General features: G+C 39.5%; 1 protein-coding gene across 1 annotated transcript in view; it reads right to left on the reverse strand.

The window, feature by feature from the left end:
* GUCY1B1 (guanylate cyclase 1 soluble subunit beta 1) overlaps positions 1-15,153 on the reverse strand; it is a 35,952-nt gene extending 20,799 nt beyond the window's left edge. The window contains exons 1-4 of the mRNA XM_037495704.1: positions 15,040-15,153; positions 14,349-14,422; positions 4,538-4,638; positions 2,911-3,029 (exon numbers count right to left, since the gene is read on the reverse strand). Coding sequence (XP_037351601.1) covers positions 2,911-3,029; positions 4,538-4,638; positions 14,349-14,422; positions 15,040-15,042 — 297 coding nt within the window. The 5' untranslated portion in view covers positions 15,043-15,153. The remainder of the gene's footprint in view (positions 1-2,910; positions 3,030-4,537; positions 4,639-14,348; positions 14,423-15,039) is intronic.
* Positions 15,154-17,396: the final 2,243 nt, after the last annotated feature.

Here is a 17,396-nt window from a genome sequence, read left to right on the forward strand (position 1 = left end):
GAGCAGGTACAAAAACCCCGATGATGGAAAGAGCAAAATAAGGAAAACCGTTCTAAAAAAAGCTGTTTGGCTGGTTTGGGAAGAAGAGGAAGAAATAACAGAGGATATAAATAGCTTCAACCATTTTAATTGTCTTTGGCATTTTCCAAAAAGCAATGGAAATAATTGAAAGGTTTTGGCAAATAAATGAAGTGCTCAGATATCACTTTGTGTTAGAAAAATTCACTGGAGTTACAGAATGAAAATATTGGAGGGCTCATCAAGAGAGACAGGAAGATAATGGTAGGTGCCTCCCTGGAAGTGTAAGAGCAATAGGAAAAGTAGCAGAATCCTGAAAAGTCCTCATTTAGGAAACAGATAAGGATTTGGTGACAGGTTAAAATTAGAGGGGTGAAAAAGAAAAATCTTTAAAATCTTCTTCAAATGGGGCCTAAATTTATTTTATTCTTTTTGTTAAGGCTTGAAGTCTATCCTAAAGAACGTTTTTATGTATTAATTTATGTAATCAAAAATGTCAGTTTTAATTTCAAAGGTTAAAACAACCTACGAAAGTCAGTTGCTTTAAATTTTATAGTCACTTATACAAAAATAAGCCCACTGAATTTCTTTTTAATTAGTCTAACTATAACACAAATCTCTAATTTCAAGAAAAGCAGTAGTTGAATACGTTCATTTTGCCATTAAGATATATAATGCCAGACTCAGAAAAAAATGAATTGTATAATATTGACTGTACAATATTGAAAACTTAACAGTATTCTAACTTTCTAGTTTCTTCATTGTCCACACTCACACAGAAAGAAAGAGAAAAATGTTTGTAACTTAATGATTATCAACTATAGCTTCCAACTGACTTTGAAGAGAAAGGATTTAGAACTATTTAAAATAATGCTGTCTAGTGGAAATACAAGCCTCTAAACAAGCCACAATTAAGACTCATCCCATATGAAATGAGAAATTTTCTGGTAGCATGTTTAAAAAAAAAAAAGCAAAAAAGGAACAGGTGATATTAATGTTCATAATATATTTTATGTAACTCAACTCAACGTATCCCAAACATTATCATTCCCACTTGTAGTCAAAGAAAAATATTGATGAGCTACTTTGCATTCATTTTGTACTGTCTTTGGCATCTGGTGTCCATTTCACACCCAACACATCACACTTCAAGTGCTGATGGCCACTCTGGTTAATGGCTCTCCTGTTGAACAGCAGACGGCTCTAGAATACGGAGACTCTCCTAGTGGGGAGTCACCTGCTGCGCCATTACAAGACCAGCAGATAGTCATAAGGAACAAATGTAAGCAAGTAATAATAACACCATGTGAATATTTGCTTTGTAGGTAGACATGCTCACTGAGAAAGCTAAAATGAAGACAGAGAAACTTCAAGGTGAAACTTTGCTAATAAGGTGGTAAACAAAAGTACTAAATCATGAGATACATCCTCAAAAATCCCAAATGCTCAAATACTTTCATCAAATACTATCAAACTTTCATCCTTTAAAAATAACAAGCTTGAGGGGGCCTCCCCGGTGGCGCAGCGGTTGAGCGCTGGGTTGCGAGGCTGCCCGCAGCCTCTGCAGCACCAGTTCGATCCCCGGCTGCTCCCCGGACACCGTAGGAGGGTCCCACATGGCGCGCAGACCTCTCCTGCCGCCCGCTGCTCCCCTCAGCAGTGTACTTCGGTCCTTCTGCCTGCTCTGCTCCCCGCTCTGACTCTGGTGAATTCTCTCACCCTCCCGCACTTCTGACTGTACCCAGTGGTTGTATAAACAAATAAATAAATAAATAAATAAATTTAAAAAAAAAATAACAAGCTTGAAAATAAAACATTTAAATGCAACCAGCTGAAGTTTAAGCATCTCCTGGCAGCACCTTCATTTCCCAGCGACAGCTTTTCTGACACCAGTAATTGGTAAACCCACCGCCGAGGGCAGCAAAGCGGTTTCCGTGATTTAAATCTGCTTTAAGTTTATAAGAAAAATGTCACTATGTAAACAACAGACATTCTGATTAAACACTAAAGTTCTTATTTGGGCTGTTAAATCAATAATGCAGCCTGTCCGAACGTAGTTTACATTCCCTCGTGGCTGGGCTTTGCTTCAGCGAGTGTCACCCTGACATCATTTTCCAGCAAGATATGGCAACTTGCAGCCGCCAGTTGGGAAATATCCTGCACAAACAACCACATCATTTTCAAAGTGAACACATTCTAGAAGAGGGTCTCACACATGCCTGTGCTTAAAATAGGGCAGTCATTCCAAAAATAGTCTCTCAACTAATATGTCATTTACTAAGAAAAACTTGCAAGGTTATTTTAACACCAATAGAAGACCGAGGCCTAGGTGGACATTGTTTATCTTTCGCTTTACCTGAAGCTGACTTTGGAAGGTTTCCTATTTTCCTAATACGTAACTTAGAGCAATGGTTCTCAAATCTGTTTTGACAGCAGAGCCCAGAAAGCCAGGGGCTTCCTGCTCAACAACAAGCTGGCGGTGAATGTCATCACTGCTTAAATCCTAGTAACTGCCTGTACAAGCTGGGAAGAGCCACCAAATAGAAAATCAGACCATGCTGTATATCTACACATAAAACCACCATCACTAGCACTTAGATCGTTTCAAAGAGGCAGGTCAACAGATTTTCAAAGGTTATATTGTATTTTCGAGAACATTCATTTACACTTTGCATAGTCAGAATCAGCAATACAAAGTTAAAGAAAAATATGATGCTAAATGTATTCAAGACCATCCAGTAACTATTGTTTTACAGGCATTAGGAAGTCACTGTAAATTCCATTTCAGCAACACCACATTCCCATCCAACTGAGATAACACGTGAATTTTAGAACTTGTGTTTAAGAATCAGGAACTCAACACTTTTGATTAGCAGACATCAAATTGCTTACCTGTAGAAACTCTCTGACATTAGATCCCAGGACACGCAAGATGGTATCATAGCCAGATTCTTGACAAAAGACAAAAAACATCTTCCCAAACATTTGAAGGATTTCTCCAGCATTGAGATCTGGTTTATAGGTTTGAGAGGAAAACAACAAACAAAAAGTGTACTATAGGTAGAAAATTGTTAATTGGAAGAAAAAAGATAAATGTACATAAAAGTATATTAAATAGTCTCTGTTATTGTGCAGAATGAATATAAATCACATGAAAACTTAATTATAATTTTAAAAATTTAGTTATAATTAAATCTACAAATAAAACATATTAACATGTTAACAGTATAAATTTGTACTTAAAAATGATCAGTTTCTCAACTTCTACAACAAACTACTTATTTTTGATTTTTACAAACATAATTCATACTTATTTTTCCTGAAAATTACAGAGAAATCTTAAAAACTATCAAATGAATAAGACCATATCTTAGTGAAAAATGGTTTTTCTTTGTATTAATGTGTGTATTTGGCAAATTGGTTGCATATAGCATGTACTCTAATGTCCTGCTTTTTATTAACATCTTATCATTGTATGAATTATTTTCTTCCTGTAACATCAATTTTAATCACTATCATATTCAACATAGTAATGCAACCATTTATTTAACTAATTCCATGTATTGAACGTACAGGCTTTCCCAATTTTCATAATAAAAGCACACCTAAGTCTTAATGCAAATAAATCTAATAAATTCTTTAGAAAAAAATTCCTAAAATGTTTGGACACTTTTTAAACAGATTTTGACTAATGATATATAATTATTCTCCAAAAAAGTTCATCTTGATTTACTATCAGATTGATAAATATATATATAATTTCTCCTTCATCTGCCCCTTAACTACACTAGCGATTTAATTTTTTTAATTGCCTAATTTATATAAAAAACTATTGCATATTTGTTTCAATTTTCATTACCATGAGGCTGAATATTTTTTGTATTAACAATTTACCTTTCTTTTTTTGAGCTAGTTATGTTCTCCAGTTCATAGTATTTTTTCTCCTAGCTATATTTGACAAAACTAAAATGTCTCATTCTATTTTATCCAAACTGTAGCCTAGTTACAAGTACTCTGAGAATAAGAGAGACTGCTTTGAGAACTTTTTTCCATGAAGCTTTTCTTTTTTAAGATTTTCCTTCTTTTCATGAGTTCTGTCTGAGGCAGATCTTAGTTTCTCTGTTCTATTACCAAGAGCTAACAGAACTAGTGATTGCAAAGGAGTTTTGGAGATATTTTCTGCAAATTACACTAGTACATTTACTATGTTGCTGTCTCCATAACACTGTTATTATTATAATATTAACTTATTATACTAATTATCAATATTTTTTTCTTTCTGAACATGTGACTTTCTGTCAATAGGGACAGAGAGCTCCTCCATCTCTAGTTAGCTTATAAAAGGGAAAAAGAACTCAACGTAGTCTGAACCTAACATGTGTGTGAATGCCACCTCCCCCCCCCCCGCCGGCTGGTGCAGTGTACAACCTGAACAACCCAACAGTGTGCTCTCAGACCATGCATTTCTTTGGGCTTTGATGTGTAACTTAGTCAAAGAAGAAAAGTCATGTCAACTTACTGAGGACTTTGCTTGCAGCAGCCACCAAATCATAAGTTTTAGAATCATCATATATTATTCTAACAAGAAACTGTCCTTCTTCATCTAACTGTGCCTCTTTTCTGAAAAACAAAAACATGAGAAAGATGGGGAAGAGTTGCAATAAAATGATATTTACTACAGCTACAATGAGTATATAAGCAATGGTTTTATATCTGAAATGGAGTTGTTTTGGTAAATTTCTTTACATCTAAAGGTCCAGTAATTAAGAAGAAATTATTTCACACCCCATGTTCGAATTAAATGATATCTTTAAGCATATTTTAACAAGATTAACATTTATATATATAGTCAATAAATGACTTTGGGCTTAACGTCTGCAAATAACTGTTGAGTCCGCAAATATGCTAGGTGTGTTCTAGGCACTAGGGATAGTCTTTAATAAGATAAACAAAAAAGCCAGACCATTTGGAACACAGGTATCTAGGAGTGAAAAGAAAATATCTAGGAGTGGATGCTAATCCTTTAAAGACCCCAGGAAAGCACATGATGTATAGATGTCAGCTGGAAATAAACCCTGAAATGGTTTCTTTTAATGAGCTTAAACACATCATAAGTGCTGGGTTGTGTTCAATCATTATTAAAATTGAAATCTCCTATTATCAAATAGATAATTTTACATCATATCTAAAAATTAAACATATTCAATTAATGTGAAAAATTAAATATTTTTTTGCTTTTCTCTGAGTGGTGAAAAAGCATTAATGGCCTCTGAATTTCCGATAACACAACCTAATGATTCTTAATAAATCTGAACTCCCAGAAGAAGAGACTTGAGTTTGAGGGAGCCGAGGAAAAAAGAGAGGCCCTGTAAATGCAGTGAAGGCTTCTTACTCGGCCCCTTTTGCAGTTGTTAAAGGTCACTCCTTTCAAGTCATCCACGTGCTAGAAACAGTGACATTAAATGCTCTCATGAGTGACAGGCACTAAAGCAAGTCATACTGCACTTGATCCATAATTGCATATTTTCCTGTGTCCAGCCTGCCCCAAGAAATTCTCATCAGTAATTGCTGGATTCAGAAAAACACATCCACAAATATTTCAATTGAACCATTTGGGGTAGCTTCATCACACAAACAAATTCAATTAGACCCTGTGTGTGCATATCTTCTTTTTATTTATTCAAAAAATAAATAAGGTACTCAAAATTTCTGAGGTTCTGATTTTTTTTAAGTAGATGTGTTGGTTGGTGAGACCTTTCAAAATATGAGCCAAAGTCACCTGTCCAAGTGTTTGAATATTTTAGGAGAACACAACCAAAAATGGGCAGTTCTAACATTATATGTATCATGTTATACACACACACACACATATTGTCCATGTCCAGGCCATTGGCAGTCTTTCAGAAAGACAATCATATGCCCTTGGGGTAAACCACATAGTATGACTATTACAAGCCTATTGTGTATAAATCCCTTCTCTGACAATAACTGAGTGGCCTGAGGCAGTGTTTTAAAGTCTTGAAATCTCAATTTCCTTATTTATAAAATAAGAAGAAAGAGCAAATATTTTCTACAGTGGGTATGAAGATTATACAAGATAATAAGTACAAAGTATTAAAGACTGTAACTGCAGAAACATGGTAAGTGTCCAAAATATGCTATGCAAAATAAGTCAGGAGGAGAAAGACAAATACTAGATGATTTCACTCATATATGTCGTGAGAGAAACCTGACAAAGGAACAGGCAATACCAAACCAAAATAAATCCTAGAAATCTGACTGTAGGACTTAGGCTACCAGAGGGGTAAGGTAAAGGGGGAAAAGCTCCAACGGACTGTGGTGGAGCCTATGGGTGCCTTGGTGGTGAGTGTGGCATGGGAACATACACCTAGTGAATTGTGCCCCCATACCCCTGAATCATACACAGTGTTGTAAAGCAATGTTACTCAATAACAATGATACAGTATAAAAAAAAACCTAAAAAACAAAACTGAATGACATGGTGTGTGTTCCCATCTTTTTTTTTTCATATTTTATTTTATTTTATATATTTTTTCCATCATTTTTCATTTTTGCACAATGTATTCATTTTCATCTTATTTATATTCCCCATACAGCTAAGCAATAGAAACAATCCAAATACCTAAAAATAGATGACTGTATCAAGAAGATGTGATACATATACACAATGGAATATTTCTCATCTGGTTTTTAAATTTAATTTTAACATTATGAATGTTTCTCTACAATCTACAACACTGATCAGTTAAATAACAACATATCCGCCCACGGACACTTGCTAAAGGAGTTAGCCTTGTCCTGAACCCAGTCCTGTAATTGTCTTTTGATATATGAAATTGGCAACATGACAGTGATGTTTTTAATCTTGTCATTATATCCAAGTATGAAGGGAGAGGAAATAAAAGAACTCTGACCCTTCCAGAAGGAAATGTTCACTTCAATGCAACTTGTATTATTAAATCATAGCTGAAGATTTCATCATTCCAACATCATAAATTCTGCTTTCCAAAAAAAAAATTGCTATGAGAATGCATAAGCTCTATTCTCAGAAATTAAAAATGAAAGATAATACATAGAATATCTACCTACCAAATTTCATCTATATGCATATGTGTATATATATATATATATATATATATATATATGTATGTGTGTGTTCATATCTATATATATACAGAGAGAGAAAAAGAAGCTATCAAATCTAGAATCTAGTGATACAAGACAGACACTCATCAAATACCAGTACAAATACATGATTATAAACTCTGATTGTAACAGGGTGCTCCCCAGGAAAAGGGGAGGTTCCAAAGAAGGCTGGAGCTGAGCAGGGAGGAGAAAAAGCTGGAGAAGAGAATGAGAAGGAAGGAAGCAGGATGGGGAGCCAGAAGGAGGCCTAGAAGAGGCACATGGAGCAGGGAGACACGTGAAGAAACCATGCTTGCCTTTTGGTCGTGGACTGGGTGACACAGATGTGGGTGAGAGACCCAGGGGGAGGTTAACAGTGGCAGCTTTTGTCTTGATTTTGATTTTGCTCTTTTCCTCCCAGACTTGTCTGGCTGTTTCTGACCCTTTTCTATTGGCCCCCACCAGAAGGTGCTTTAGACTTGGGGCAGGCTTTCAGGCCTTGCTTTGGGCCAACCTTGTTTGGCAGGACATTGACCCAAAAGGGGATGGGTAACTTCGGGTGCTTGATTTGGAAACTATATTCTTTGTCTTTTCTGCATGGCACACTAATTGTATTTAAGTTCCTTTCCATTAAAGGTCTATATGTTTTGTCTTGATGCAGTGGATGGCCAAACCTGTTTAGAGCAGGCAGGTTTGAGGGTTCTGAGGTGCCCCTCTCCCTGCTCTGTAACATGGACATGTATTGTGAAGCACAAGCACAGTTCTGGAGACAAGAAGACCCTTCCCTTAAGTGACATTTGGCATCTCCCTGTCAAAGTGGAGACATACTTAAGTTTATGGGAGGGGGTGAGAAGAATGCAAACTGGCCTATGAAGTCAGGGTGTGAGGGCAATGGGCCATGCGGATGGCAAGGGCTCCCACTGGGACTCATTTGAAGAACGATCACACTGAACTTCAGTAAAGCAACAGTTTAATATGTCAGGATTCAACAACAAACAGCAATAGATGGGAATATGCAATAGGACCAAAGCCTCAGTAACAAAGAGAAACAAATACTTCAGAACATTTCTCCTCTGCCTTGAATAGAAACCTCTTTCACCTGAATAGCTTTTGATACAGAAAGAGAGGCTCCCTTTTGCTAGAACCAAAGACACCCCCCACCAGCACACAGTTTCCTCCTTAGTGAACAAGGCAGAGTAATGAATAGAAATGCCACAAGTACTCACACCTTCTGAGCGGTCACCTCTGAACTGGGCCAGTTATATAGATGTCTTTGTAGAGTTCATTTCCTCACATGGTTCTCCTATCGATGTCTGCACTGAGTGACCCATAACTATCACTTTCCAGCACAATGCTAACAAACATTTGCAAAAGCCCCTCATTCTGCAAAGAGGTGAGAAAATGGAAAGGACATTGTTCCTTGCAAGTACCAACATTGTTTAGCTACTGTTTTCCATGACCAGGTCTTGGTAATTTTAAGGAGAATACAATGTTTTTTAAATTTCTCCTCTGGTGCTTATTTTAATATCCAAATATTAATATCCTTGTCTGACACATCAAGGTAATCCTATAGTTCTGTGATTTTTTTTAAGTCTTAAAAATTACAGAATTCAGGGAAAATAAAGACCCATTTCGATTTCTGGAGGATCTTTCAGATCATCAAAGAAAATCCCTGCGATAAGGTTATGGCCTGACTTACTCCCTAGGCACCATGCTGCTCAGCAGAGAAGGTGCAGGTTCTGGTAGAGCCTGATCAGAGAGTGCACTGGCATGAAGGGGTAGCATTTTAGGTTTGTGCATCTAGTTCTTTCTGGAAACATAACTTCAAATGTTAGTGAGATTATCTCCTAACACACTGTACCTTTCTCTATCTTTTAGGCTAACTGGCAGATTTTTTCTACAGAGAAAGGCTCTGATTTTAACAATGATCAGGTTTACCTATTTTTTTGATCTGCATGTTAATTTGCTTGTTTATACTCAGGAAGTTTCTGAGTATGAATATTAACATGGGTTCCTTTTTGCATGTATGTTACATTAACTCTTGTTCTCTCTGAAAAGAAGTAAACTTGGCACTAGAAAATTAGGGCTAGACTCTTCAGCTTCCTGCATACAATTGTCTTGGTCTGTCTTTTAACCTCTTGAAAACTCAGCTTTATCATTTAAAGAAAAAAAAAGCAAACATTGAGTCAGAAAGGTCCTTCCTCTTTCAAATGACTGATATAGGACTTAACTGAATCTGCAGAGAGGAAGGGAATTGGGAAATTTCAAGCATCATCAGCAATGCAAAGTACCATTAAAACCTACTTGAGCAAGGACACAGAAAGGTACCAACATTTAATTAAATTTCATGAATATGAATATCTGGTTAAAACAAGGCAAATGTGTGACATTTTGTTTTTATTTGACATTCATTTATTTGTTTTGATAAAATGAGTAAGAACATAGGTTGTATTTACAAATACCATCCCTAATGGATTGGACAAAGAAAAGATGGAAGAATATAAGGTAGAACTGATTCCACGTAGAAGGTGTACAGAAAAACAGCAGAATAATCTGCAGAAAGGACAGTGAGACAAGAAAACCTTGCAAGAGCTAGCAAGAGCAGCACCAGGGCCAGTGCTGAGAATGAGAATGAAAGGAGGGGAGCCCAGGGGCACCTTAAGTTCAAAGAACCAGTAGCAGTCACATGACATGGATAAAGGAGAAAAAGAGTGAAAATGGGCCTTCTTGGTGGTGCAGCAATTGAGCGCTAGGCTGCAAAGCTGCCCACAGCCTCTGCAGCGCAGGTTCGATCCCCAGCCACCGGCGAGGGTCCCGCATGGCGCACAGACCTCTCCTGCCGCCCGCTGCTCCCCTCAGCAGTGTACTTCGTCAGTCTGCCTGTTCTGCTCCCTGCTCTGGCTCTGGTGAATTCTCTCACCCTTCCGCGCTTCTGACTGTACCCACTGCTTGTATAAATAAGTAAATAAATCTTTAAAAAAAAAAAAGAGTGAAAATGGCAATGAGGTTACTCTTTGGTCTAGTGTGATGAAGGGCCACGTAGCCTGGTGTAGTGACGACATCAGAGAGCTACTGGTATTTAAAGAAGACATCATATCTTTCAGGTTTGCTGAAAAGTTGAAAAACTTTGATCCTAGCATAAAATTAAAAATAATAACTCTTATTTATTGAACAGTTATTTTTCAAGAATTGTGTTGAATACTTTATAGCTATTTCTCAGCATATTACAACCATTCTATAAAGTAAAGTAGTTGTTACGTCTTCCTTGTAGTTGAGCCTTGGAACATTTAGGCAATCTGAGAAATCACATAACTAGCTTATAGCAAACAAAGCATTTGTTTATGTGAACCATGATGATGAATTCAGGGAGATACACTAAATCTAAAGTGAAGATCAACATATATTTCTCAGTCAAATGTTTCTATGTTTTGAGTTACAGGCAGAAAAATCAAGAAATAGTAGAATAAAAATATTCTGACATCTCTAGACTTTATTTGGAGGCAAGAGTTCTATCATTCATTTTCCTAGCCTCAATGCCTGAACACTAGGACTATGATCATTAAAAATTAAACTTCACTATGGTCATTAAAAATTAAACTTCATGAAAGCATGAATTAAAAAAATCAAAGAAAAGAATGAATAAATATCTGCCCTGATATAGGGCAATCAGATAGTCATACTGAACCCAATACGTATATTTTATACAGAGACCATGCCTGAGAGTCTTCCAGGGAAATTATTCCAGGTATTGTCAACGAATAACATCAGTACATTATTTTCAAATATCACACCAAAATTTTCATCTCAGATCTTCCAGTAAAATTTGGAAGGGCTAATAAATACACCATGTATGTAGCACTTTAGAGTTTAAAATCTATTAAAATCTATTTTTAACATTTCTTGGCTTTTTCCACTGTAGGCAAAATAGTTTTCAGGAAGGTGTTTTTGTTTATTTGTTTTTACTTTTAGGCATCTTAGATTTCTGTTTTGTTTCTTTTTTTTAATTCATCTTTATGTCCAATGAAGTTAGATAATCTAAAATTGAACCCAGTAAGTTAATTTGATGTAATAATTAGTTTAGCCAGGGCAAACGGGAGGGTAGCAGGGATGATTTAATCAGGTATTAGCTCTCTCTCTCTCTCTCTTTTTTTTTTTTTCTCATCACTTAGGAACCATGGATTTTTGAAACAATAGTCTGAAACTGAAAAGAAACCAACATATTACACAAGATTTGAAATAGCTTTAGAGATCTCTTTTGCTTTTTCATGTGACCTAAGTCAGAGGTCTGCATGTGGATCAAAGCCATCTTACCACCTGTTTTTGTTTGTTTCAGGACCAAAGAATGATTTTTACATTTTTTATTGAGGTAACATTTATTTTCACCATTGTGTATGATTTAGAAGTACCAGATCTGCTCTGATTTTTCATTTTAATAGTAACATCTTCTATATTGATTCTTGATCTGAAACATGTAAATATTTTCAATCTGGCCATTTAAGAGAAACTGATTAACCTTGGTCTAGACAATTATTCTTTTCCTTAAAGAAATTTAAAGCTCTTGTGAAATGGTCATATTGTTGGTTGGCTCATATCCACTTAGAATTTTCTGTCTGGAACCTGTTAGTAACAGGTTTATTTGTCATTAAAGGGAGTTTATTTGTCATTAAATGTTTGGCATCCTTTCTCACAAAGGATGGCTGGCCATTTCTTACTAGCCCAAAAAAGCATTATACAAAATTTTATAAACAACAGTTTGTGATTTTGTACTTACTGAGACCAAAATAATTTTTTGCCTGTATTGTTTTTCATAAAAAGTTAAAATTGAAAGTATCCTGGACCATTTGCTGCAGTAATCCTTCTGCAGCAGATAAGAGGTCTGGGGGAGGGAGCAAAATCTCCTAAGAAGATTGTGGTAGGCTGGGAGCCTGGGAGCTACTTGAGTCCTCTCAATGCAGAAAGCTGAAGTACATTCTCTAGTCTAGATACCCACCTGTACCCAAGGCAAGATGGTTCCACCAAAAGAGATGTTTGACAAAAAAAGACTCCAAATTAACACCTGATGACAAATGCTAGTTTAATTAGTAATATTGCCTTGCAGCTCATATAATCTGTGAAGAGGTAATTCTATAAGAAAAGACTCTTATGATTTTATTCTGGTGGAAAAAATTTCAATGATTTAAATTATTAGTATTTAAACAGATCAAAAATACTCTTTGAAGTGTCTTAAAGATAAATTAGTGGCTAAAAGAAATTGATGTTTAATTAAAAACTAATAAATTAATAAAATTTTAATTTTACTTAATTTTAAAATGATTAAAAATTTAATTAAAATTAATTAATATTTTTTAAAAATAGAATGTAACAATATTTTTAGCATGACTCGCCAACGTTAAGTTCTCACATCAGTGGAATTTGTATATTTTTAGATATTTTGACCTTCTCTGGGGAAAATGTAGCCAATAAAAACAAGTAACTTGATATTTAATTTTTGAAATTTCTGATACATTTTTCTATGGAGTGTAATTTCTCATCTCTGTATTGAAGAGCAATCTAAATTGATAAGATATGATCTAAATCTGGTTTAAATACATAATGACTATTTAACTGTAATAGCAATCTTTTATTGTGCTCTCAAAATTTTAAATTTACTCATTGTAGGTTTAATTCATGAGAATTTTTGCCTTGCAGAGAACATCACGTGCTTGGGGATATGTATGTTGCTTTTATAAATTCACAACTTGGCTTAAAAATAATTCTATTCTAAGGTCATGCTGTTTAAAATCTAGCTTTTAATGTCTGCCTTCTCCATAATTTTGTCTTCCCAAGCAAAATTAAAATTATGAAGGTAGTAAAAAAGATGAACAGAAAATTCAAGTCCCAGTGTAACCTTTATTGTCTAAACTCTCATTTGATTCAACTCCAAATCTCCAAACCTCTACATCTCTTTAGAGTATGTGTGCTGTGGGTAACAAAGTGGTTACAGAACATGAAGGAACGTTCACTGACGCAGATCCAGGAGAAGGAGACATTTCTAGTGCTTGCTGCTTAATTCTAGTGATTCCCATGGAAAGAGAGTTATAAAAAAATCACTAGCATGTAACTGTATACTATGTCCTATTAGAACTGATTGCCAACAATTATGTATGGGGGGGGGGAACACAACGTCACATCATCTATGTGATACAACAAAATAAAGTGAACATTGTTAATAAAGACAATATGTTCTTTTCTGCCCAAGCAACCACTCCCTCTCCCTGCCTTTGAATGTGACAGATGGTTGTTGTAATGTGAAAATCCATAAATAATGGTTTCAGCATATCTAGCTGGTTGTGGTCACCTATATAATATAGTATGTTAGATGCACGTTTCACCAGAGTAAGACAGAAAAAGAAAGAGAACTTCCGTTACATTGCAAGGCCCACACAGGAGAGCCAACATTCCAACAGGTTTGAACTCAGGTAACTGGTATTTTCGGTCACGTGCATAATATTGGGAGCACAGCTGGAGACTCGAAACTAAGAGACTGAAACTAGGATGGTCTCCTAGTTTCCATCACAGTGGGGAGGTTGGGACAAGTGTGCGGAGGAGTGCTTTTGGGAAAATGAAAGCAAAATTTCACTTTATTTCAGAATAAATAAATACACTTGGTTCACAGTTGTGATTGAGTGCCAAGAGAAGTGAGATTTTATATATCAAAAAGGCTTAACTCCTTTACGTGCCTGCCTCTGTCAGTTTTAAGGCAGCGAAGGTCATTTCTAAGACCAAAGTGAGCAAGAATGTCTCGGAGGCTCCAAGGTCCCCAGGGCCCCTCCGCGTGGGAGTCTGGGGGCCGCCAGGGCCTGGGAGCGCCCGCCAGCCCCGCGCTGCAGCACATTCCCACGCTCAGGCCGGGTCGGGAGGCCGCAGTGACCCCAGGGGCTCCTTCTCCAAGCTCTCGCCTTCCCAGCCCCGCCCCGACACCCCTCCTTTTTGGGTCCCAGCTCAGGAGCGTGGGAGCGCAGCTGCAGCCGCGAGCGGCGGGCGGAGGCATCTCGGAGGATGCCTGAGCGACCTGGGCAGGGAGCTGAGGTTGAAGCCAGGCACGGGAACCGCTCCTGGGGCCACCCCAGGACACCCCCACACCCCCACACCCCCCCAGGCGGCGCCCGCGCGGAGGGCGGGTGCCAGAGCTGTCAGTCACTTACTTGACGTCTTCCCACACCTCCGGGCCGTAATTGCGGATCACCAGCAGCTCCAGCGCGTGATTCACAAACCCGTACTGCGGAAACAGGGGGGACCCGAGCGTCAAGACGAGCTGGAGGTGGGAAGAGACCTGAGGACGAGGCTGCTGCAGGTGCTGTCACGGCGCTGGTTTAACCTTGCGCCCCGCCCTCTGGCTCTGCTGTGTGTCGGGCACTGGGTGCCAACGAGGGCCACCGTGAGGGTGCAGCCTGCTCCCCATTCTGAGCCAGATCCCCCCCTCCCCCGTCTTCGCCCGCTTATCCATATCCATGCCACCTTCTTACCCCTGCTCGCCGATCACCGCTCCGACACAGAAAACCCTGGCGCAGAGGCAGGGGCCAGGCGTCTCCCCAGCCGCCGGCGCTCAGCCTCCCACCCTGCAGGGCCGGCCCGAGTCTGGAAGCCCCAGGCCCTCGGCGGCGCGTCCCCTCCCTGCGCTCGGGAAGCGCAGCGCAGCGCAGGGCGGCCGGCCGGCCAGGGAGCCCTGGCACCGAGCGCTCGCGCCGCGCGCCCGGCGATCCCAGCGCCCCGGCCCCGGCCTCAGGCCACGGACCAGGCAGCTCCGGCGCCCCCGCGACAAGTTCCGGGGGCCTGGGGGGTCCCCTGGGGAGGCCCAGGCGTGAGATCGCGCTCTCTCCCCGCAGCAGCACTCACCATGGTGTCTGCGCCCGGGGCCGGGGAGGCAGCCCCCAACTAGAGGCACGGCCGGAGGCACCCAGGCGGCGGCGGCGACAGCGCAACAGGACCGCGGCGGCTGCGGGAGCTGGAACCAGAGCAGCCGCCGGGGCCCGCCCTGATTGCCACCGCTCCGCAGCCAATGGCCAGGCGAGCCGCTGGGGGCCGGCCGCGGGCTCCAGTTTTCAGCCAGTCAGCGGCAGAGGAGGGAATTCGGATGCGCTCAACGCTGCTGCGCTCCGGGGCCTCCCCGCCCCCGCCCGGGTGACAGGGCTGGCGCTCGAGGCCAGGCTATGGCGACGAAGACGCACCAGCCGTGCGCCTGGCATCGGTTCTGGGGCGGGGAGAATGCAGATGTTGTGGTTCCACTAAAGCATGTTCTGATCCAGAGGTCTGTCCTCAAGGGGAGCCAAAACTAAGGGTGTGTGTGTGTGTGTGTGTGTGTGTGTGTGTGTGTGTGTGTGTTTTGAAGTGGACAAGCCTTAAAAGGAGCATGTCCTCGTGGTCAGCATCCTCATGTTTATCGTTGTCTTTTGGATAAATATTTCCTTTGTGGCTTGGTCCCTCAACAGCTTTTGGCAAATTGAAAGCTAATAATACTAAGCTTAACACATTATTTTTAGTCAAGGACACTAGTTGAATGAAACAGCTAAAATTTGCGGTAATGTGGTTTGCTAAGCGTTCTGTCAAAACCAGCTCTATCACTAGACGTCATTAGAAGAGGCAGTAATGTCCGTGATTGATCCTGGTGGGCATCTGGCCCTGCCCCATGGCGGGAGCCGCGACTCTGGAGAGTTTTTGATTGTCCGGAATTGGCTTCTGTTGGCACCTTCTGTCATAACTAAGAAACTGGAAAAGGTCAAGAACAAAAGAGCAGACTGAGTTCATTCAGGGTGCTTTCTAGCAGGTGCGCAAGTTGGTTAAAGTCGGGAGCCCCATTTCAAGGATGAGAGAAACAAGAACCCCCTCAGATAAAACTCTGTGCTGGCAGTGCACGCATATGGGTAGGAGGGTTGAGTCAAAAGTGAGGAAGGTAAAGAAAATACTACTTCAGGGTCAGCAGCCTCAAATGGGTCTGAGAAACTGATATACGATGCTGTGAATAGTTTAAAGAAAATGTCAACAACATACCTGTATGCCATCGGTACCCCCACCCCAGACCTATGTTAAGAATTATTGGTGCAGAAATAATTATATAGCAAACAAACAAAACAACAAAGAAACAAATTCTAATTTCTATCAGTGGAGGAATGATTAAATAACCTGGACTCTTTTATACAAACGAACGCTTTATATAATTATTAAAACATCAAACCAGGCGGGCCTCCCCTGGTGGCGTAGCGGTTGAGCGCTGGGCTGCAAAGCTGCCTGCAACCTCTGCAGCGCTACTTTGATCCTTGGCCACCGGCTTGGGTCCCACATGGCGCATAGACCTCTCCTGCTGTGCCCGCTGCTCCCCTCAGCAGTGTATTTCTCAGTCTGCCTGCTCTGTTCCCCGCTCTGGCTCTGGTGAATTCTCTCACCCTCCCGCGCTTCTGACTGTACCCAGTGCTTGTATATATTAAATAAATAAATAAATAAATAAATAAATAAATCTTTAAAAAAATCAAACCATTATTTAATATTAACTACTTTTTTATTTTTTAAAGCAAAACAACATACCCTAATAACCTATAAGCCCACTGACAGAAAATTAGAAAAAGATGTAGTATATATACACAAGGGAATATTTTCCAACTATAAGGAAAGATGAAATTTTCCTACTGCAGCAAATGGAAGAGCTCAAAGGAATCATGCAAAATGAAGTTACTCAGAAAGATAAAGACAAATATTGGACAGTTTCACTTATATATGTAACAGAAGGAAACTAGGAGGGCAGGCACAACCCAACTGATTTGGTTTTCAACAACAGGAAGGTAACGAACAAGAACCAAATGAAGACCAGATTCCAAGGGGTGGGTGACAAATGAACCACATGCTTAAAAGTTTCTCATAAACTTTAAAGAGCAACAGTGCCGTTGTGCCGATTACATGGAATGAGTAACTGAATAAGCCAAGGAGTCACCTATGAAGCTTGGAGGACAAGTGGCAGTTTGACAATCTCTTAGCTGTGTCCACTTTTCACACTTAGCTTACTAACCTTTCCTTTCTTATCAAATAAAATCTAAGCCTAACAGATGATACAACTGTTATGAATTTTCTAACATAGTAAAACCATCTAAAAGCAGTAAATTGTCCATTAGTTCACTTATATAAAGCAAAATCTTTTGCCTGGATGGGTGTTTTATCAGCCACATAAGAGTATAAATAAGCCTGTGATGATATGTTGAAATCTT

This window comes from Talpa occidentalis, unplaced genomic scaffold (genome assembly GCF_014898055.3).
Source record: "Talpa occidentalis isolate TD23 unplaced genomic scaffold, MPIMG_talOcc4v2.1 talOcc4.8, whole genome shotgun sequence".
Taxonomy (NCBI): Eukaryota; Metazoa; Chordata; class Mammalia; order Eulipotyphla; family Talpidae; genus Talpa; species Talpa occidentalis.